Genomic DNA, 6254 nt, shown 5'->3' with positions numbered 1-6254 from the left:
AGGGGAGTGATTAGGCTGGAAGAGCGTTGGTGGTAGGGGAGAGGAGAAGGTTGGGGTGGAAGGAAAGGAGGGGCCGGGCGTGATGGCATGGTTGCGGTGATCAGAAAAGGACTAGAAAGATTTGGTGACGAAGAAGAAGGAAAGTTTTGTCATTGGAAGATAATGGGAAGCCTTTCCTGGCTTCTGGTTTCTTTCTATCTGCTCCATAGATTTTGTTTTCGTTTCTTTGATCTTCTCTGTTCACTTTGGAGATTGGGTGCACGAGCGTGTGGGCGCTCGAGGACTTTAACTTGGGAGGAAGGAACTCAAATTTGACGTGTAACGTGTAGTTCGAAGGTTCTAACGTTGGCGAAATCAAACTATGTATAATTTTTAATTTGATTATTGAATTTTATTGGCGTTTTACAAGAATGTTTTATAAACTTTGTTCCTTGTGAGATCAATTGCGCAAGCCAAGGCCCTTTATATGCCAAAATTCATCATAAAAGTTCTTGTTTAGGATTTCTCCTTCTTGTTAATTTTAGATTATTTTTTTTTAATTTGAATCAATTTAGCTTACTATTTAAATGATTTTACATATGTTTTGCATTAGAATTTATTAAAATTAATTAAATTTGAGTTTTCTCTACATTTCAACTATAATTTTTAGGGGTCTGTAAAATAATAATTTCTTCTTTCCGCTACGCGCAGCATTAAAATTTTATTTTATAAAAAAAGATAAATCTTGTTTGTTTTTTAGCAAAAACATTGATTTTAAAAAAATTATTTTTTTATTATTTTGTAAATTAATACGTTAATTTCAAAAATAAATTTTAAAAACTAAAAATATATATTATTTTAATATATTTAAGAATAAAAAACACACTTTATGATTATATCTTCTCTTGATATTAAGAAAATTTCCACTTGTAATGATGCCTGATCCATAGAAATTAGACAATTTCCTTTTCAATGCATAATAATATGAAACTAAGGACAAATTCTTGTAGTTTGGTCTCCTTACCAGGGCATGCAAGAATGAATACGAGAGAGAGGGATTAACACGTAATGGAGTAGATAATCTCTAGGCTTAGAATCCAACCCTGGTTAAGGGTGGCAGTGATGTATGAATTGAGCTCAAGTTCATGAGTTCGATCTCTTTGCTGTGGTTAGGTGTTACATCAATGTGTATGAGTGTTCATTTGTACCTTTTGATTATAAGAGCTTTTGTTGGGTTTGCTATCATTTTCTACCCTTTTCTTTTTGGTAGATAAAGTTTAACTTTATCGTGTTTCTGATATTATTATTGTATAAAGTGTTTTTAAAAATATTTTTAATATTAAATTTTTTTTTTTAATTTTTACATAAAAACTATAAAAAAATATAAAAGTTATTAATTTAATATTTTCTCCAAGCTAAACAAACCAAAATACAAAAACAAAAGGAATCACAGTATTGTCAGTGTCTGCATCTATAAGGATGTTTGGAAATGTGTTAATTATTGTTTTTTAAAATATTTTTATTTAAAAATATTTTAAATTAATATTATTTATGTTTAAAAATTATTTTTAATATTAATATATTAAAATGATTTAAAAATATTAATTGGAAGTAAAAATAATAATAAAAAAATTAATTTGTTAAAAAAATATTTTAAAATAAAAAATAAAGAGACAGAAAGATAGACGAGATTTGGGGGTTGTGAGTGGTGTCCTGTTGTGTAGCGTACCATCCACTATTTAATCCTTAATTGCCGATCACTTTCCTAAGTAGTAGATGGCTTTCGAAGTGGAAATGTGAACTATGAAGCTGAAGGTCTAATGTGAAACGGTGCTTCTATTTAAAATACTTTTTATAATAGTTTTTATGTGGTAAAATAAAAAACAAAATTCTAAAATAATAAATTTTTAAATAAAATTATTTTTAAAATTACAGAAATTTAAGCACAGTAAATCTTTAGACATGGTTTGAAATCACGTTCATAAAAATTTAAATTTTTTTATGTTTTGGATCATTTTAATATACTAATTTATAAAATAATTTTTAATAAATAAAAAAATATTATTTTAATACATTTTATTATAAAAAATATTTTAAAAAATAACCATAACCATACTTTTATACCATCACTTATAATTCAAACCAGCCTTCATGTGGATGCCTCTTTGCTCTGCTTGATTTGTCAAGTTTGATTATGGATTAGGGATTGAAGTCCACTCAATACTAGATGGTGGAAAAAGATGGGAGATTAAAAAATGGGGAAATTGCTTAAATTGTGTAACCAGTCGTTGAACTGTATAAGAAAAAAAAAACATTGTTTAATTAAAGGGAGGTTGGTGTGGTTGTAATTTCAATATCATATTTAGAAAAATCCATGTTTCTATATTTTTTTAAAATAAAAACCTAGAAAATAATATCATTTTTAAATTTTTAAAATAAACTTGAGATCTGGGTAAAGCTGGATCGAGCTTCAAATCATGTATGTAACCACCATTGAAATTATTATATTTAAAAGGCTGAAAGAGGAGAGTGATAAGAAGACGTAGGGGCTATTTTGCACAACAAAACTAAAGGGGGATGAAAAAACTAAACAATTAAAGGTAATGTTTAGGTCATCCATTCGAGAAACTAAAAAGGCAATAATGAAAGTGGAGTAGGTGATCTTTGTTTTTTTTTTTCTTTGTTTGCCTGTTCCATTTTCAAACACCTGTGCTTCTTTCTTCCACACGGTTTAGCCCCACACGAAAGTTGAATTCCTAGAGCCATTCCCTTTTTCTTTCTCCTGTTAGGATTGTTAGGGCTCATTGTTTTTTATGTGTTTCGGTTTTTATTAAAAAAAATATAATTAAATTAAAATTTAAAAAGAAAAAATAAAATAAAATCAAATCAAAATTGATTGAAAAATTAAAATAGAATCAAAATTGATTAAAATAGAATTGTTTTGGTTTAATTCGGTTTAGTTTTTAGAATAAAAACATATTCAAATCAGTTTGTCTTGATTTTTCCGGTTTAGTTAGGTCTTGGCTTGATTTTTCCGGTTTTGGCTTGGTTTTTCCAGTTTTTATTTGGTTTTATTTTGACTCGATTTTTCTAGTTTTGCTCAATTTTGACTCAGTTTAGCTCTGTTTTTTATGTTTGAGTTCGGTTCGGTTTGGTTTTTTTATTTTATGCTTATAAAAAAAACCTAACCAGCTGGTTTTTTTTAAATTTTAATTGATTTAATTAGGTTTTTTTTGTTATGTAATTATTTTCTTTTAGTTTTCTGGATTTAATTGATTTTTCAAAAAAAAAATTCCACCCTAAAGATTGTAACGTGCTTAGAGCCTTTAGTTTGTGCTTAGAGCCTCCTAACACTTCTCTTTAAATTAATCCAGTTTTTATACTATTAAATCATGCAATTATCATTGGATTAAAACTCAATTAATAATAACAGCCTTACAGGTTGATCTGTATCATCAAATTAAAAAAATAATAATAATTTAAATAAAAACTTGGGTTGGTTTGGCCGGTTTGACCATTAGCCTATTGATTTTTAATTTTTTTTTGTTATAATGATATTATTTCTTTTGGATTGACTCTTTTGTTTTAAAACCATGAGAATTACTGTTTAATATTTGAGTTATTATTTATTAGTCAAGAAATCAAAGCTGGCTACAGCCTTGTTGGAAGGAGCCCAGCCTTGCACGTTTTGAAATCTTTCATTGTTAGCAGCTTTTTGTTGCACCAATCTATATCTAAATTGTTTTTCAAAGGAAGAATATATTATCGTTCTCTACACTTCAATCTAGACATTACCTGACCCACAATGAGTGGAAAATTAGGGTTCATGGAGAGGAAATCAATTCGGGCGAGCATTGTGTAGAACAAATAGCCAGCAAATTTGAAGATGAGAAAACGGAAATGCATTGTTTTGACTAATTTGTTTTGATTTTTCAACATTCAATTTATTCTTTCTTTATGGTCGAGAAAACCGAATCTGAGAGGGAATAATTGGTCAATTGCAATGATACCAGCTAGGAGGAGGAGGGCAGCCATCCTTTTGGGAATTAGAGGAAAGGAGGTGGGGAATATATTTTTTTAAATAAATGGTAGCTTGTATTTTTTTAGAATATTTCAAGAATATTCAATACTTTTATCCTTACAAATTCAGAAAACTTTCACTTTGCTCCTATAGTTTTATATTTCTTAATTTCACCCTATACTTTCCAAAAGTTTCAGTATTACCCCATCTACTAACAAGCTAACAAAATTCTAGTAATGATCTCACGTTTTGGATTTTTTTTGTTCTGCTTTTGTTTCTATATATTTTTCGAAGTATTTATTAAGATATTGATTGGTCGTATATGTGAGAATTTAAGAAAAACTACAAAAAAAAATGTTAAAGAAAAGGGTGAAAGCATGATTCCTTTAATAGTTAAAGGTTTTCGGAGTATATTGTTTTTTATGTTTTTATTAAAAAAAAAGTAATTAAACTAAAATTTAAAAAGAAAAACTAAAATTAAATCAAAATTGATTTAAATAGAATGATTTTGGTTTGATTTGGTTTAGTTTTTAGAATAAAAACCTGTTCAAATCAGTTTGACTTGGTTTTTCCGGTTTAGTTAGGTCTTGGTTTAATTTTTTTTATTTGGCTTGGTTTTTTTTATTTTTTTTTTTTAAGTTTTGATTTGATTTTTCCAGTTTTTGCTTGATTTTTTCTATTTGGCTCGATTTTTCTGATTTTGCTTAATTTTGACTCAATTTGGCTCTATTTTTTTTATTTAAATTCTATTTAGTTTGGGTTTTTTGATTTTGTGCTTATAAAACAAAAACGTAACCTGGTTACTGTTTTTTTTTAAATATTTATTGGTTTAATTAGTTTTTTTTTGTTTTCTTAGTTTAATTGATGTTTTAATTTTGTTTTCACCCTAGAGATTGTAATGTGACTAGACTCTTAAGTTTGTGCTTATAGACTCCTAACACTTCTCTTTAAATTAATCCAGTTTTTATACTATTAAATCATGCAATTATCATTGGATTAAAACTCAATTAATAATAACAGCCTTACAGGTTGATCTGTATCATCAAATTAAAAAAATAATAATAATTTAAATAAAAACTTGGGTTGGTTTGGCCGGTTTGACCATTAGCCTATTGATTTTTAATTTTTTTTTGTTATAATGATATTATTTCTTTTGGATTGACTCTTTTGTTTTAAAACCATGAGAATTACTGTTTAATATTTGAGTTATTATTTATTAGTCAAGAAATCAAAGCTGGCTACAGCCTTGTTGGAAGGAGCCCAGCCTTGCACGTTTTGAAATCTTTCATTGTTAGCAGCTTTTTGTTGCACCAATCTATATCTAAATTGTTTTTCAAAGGAAGAAAATACTATCGTTCTCTAGACATTACCTGACCCACAATGAGTGGAAAATTAGGGTTCATGGAGAGGAAATCAATTCGGGCGAGCATTGTGTAGAACAAATAGCCAGCAAATTTGAAGATGAGAAAACGGAAATGCATTGTTTTGACTAATTTGTTTTGATTTTTCAACATTCAATTTATTCTTTCTTTATGGTCGAGAAAACCGAATCTGAGAGGGAATAATTGGTCAATTGCAATGATACCAGCTAGGAGGAGGAGGGCAGCCATCCTTTTGGGAATTAGAGGAAAGGAGGTGGGGAATATATTTTTTTAAATAAATGGTAGCTTGTATTTTTTTAGAATATTTCAAGAATATTCAATACTTTTATCCTTACAAATTCAGAAAACTTTCACTTTGCTCCTATAGTTTTATATTTCTTAATTTCACCCTATACTTTCCAAAAGTTTCAGTATTACCCCATCTACTAACAAGCTAACAAAATTCTAGTAATGATCTCACGTTTTGGATTTTTTTTGTTCTGCTTTTGTTTCTATATATTTTTCGAAGTATTTATTAAGATATTGATTGGTCGTCTATATAAGAATTTAAGAAAAACTACAAAAAAAAATTGTGAAAGAAAAGGATTCCTTTAATAGTTAAAGGTTTTCGGAAACAATGGGAGAATATTGAATATTTTTGAAGTATAAGTATAGGATTGGAACATTAGTAAGACTACAGTGGCAGTTTTATACTTCACCCAAAAGGACGAAAATGAAAACAAAGAAGAAAAAAGGGTTGACTTGTCAATTTGATTGAAGTGTAAATCACGTGGAGACCATTGGGATTATGACTCCTTGCAAGGTACTTTGCTCACGTGATAAACCACGTCGCAATTTTGGCCGCCTCTCAAAAGGATAATGATGATTAATCA

General features: G+C 28.3%; 1 protein-coding gene and 1 long non-coding RNA gene across 2 annotated transcripts in view; one reads left to right on the top strand and one right to left on the bottom strand.

Annotated features, from left to right (window-relative positions):
* The window catches only part of LOC105129587 (receptor-like serine/threonine-protein kinase At4g25390), a 2665-nt gene extending 2561 nt beyond the window's left edge, over nt 1–104 (bottom strand). Inside the window, exon 1 of the mRNA XM_011031709.1 lies at nt 28–104. Coding sequence (XP_011030011.1) covers nt 28–89 — 62 coding nt within the window. The 5' untranslated portion in view covers nt 90–104. The remainder of the gene's footprint in view (nt 1–27) is intronic.
* Nucleotides 1–277, top strand: part of LOC105129588 (uncharacterized) — a 421-nt gene extending 144 nt beyond the window's left edge. The window contains exon 2 of the long non-coding RNA XR_843101.1: nt 15–277. This is a non-coding gene — a long non-coding RNA (uncharacterized LOC105129588). The remainder of the gene's footprint in view (nt 1–14) is intronic.
* The last annotated feature ends 5977 nt before the right edge of the window (nt 278–6254 follow it).

Source organism: Populus euphratica, unplaced genomic scaffold, assembly GCF_000495115.2.
Source record: "Populus euphratica unplaced genomic scaffold, PopEup_1.0 scaffold16.1, whole genome shotgun sequence".
In the NCBI taxonomy this organism is placed as follows: Eukaryota; Viridiplantae; Streptophyta; class Magnoliopsida; order Malpighiales; family Salicaceae; genus Populus; species Populus euphratica.
The sequence above is the reverse complement of the archived record's forward strand: the minus strand, read 5'-3'. Positions and strand labels throughout refer to the sequence as shown.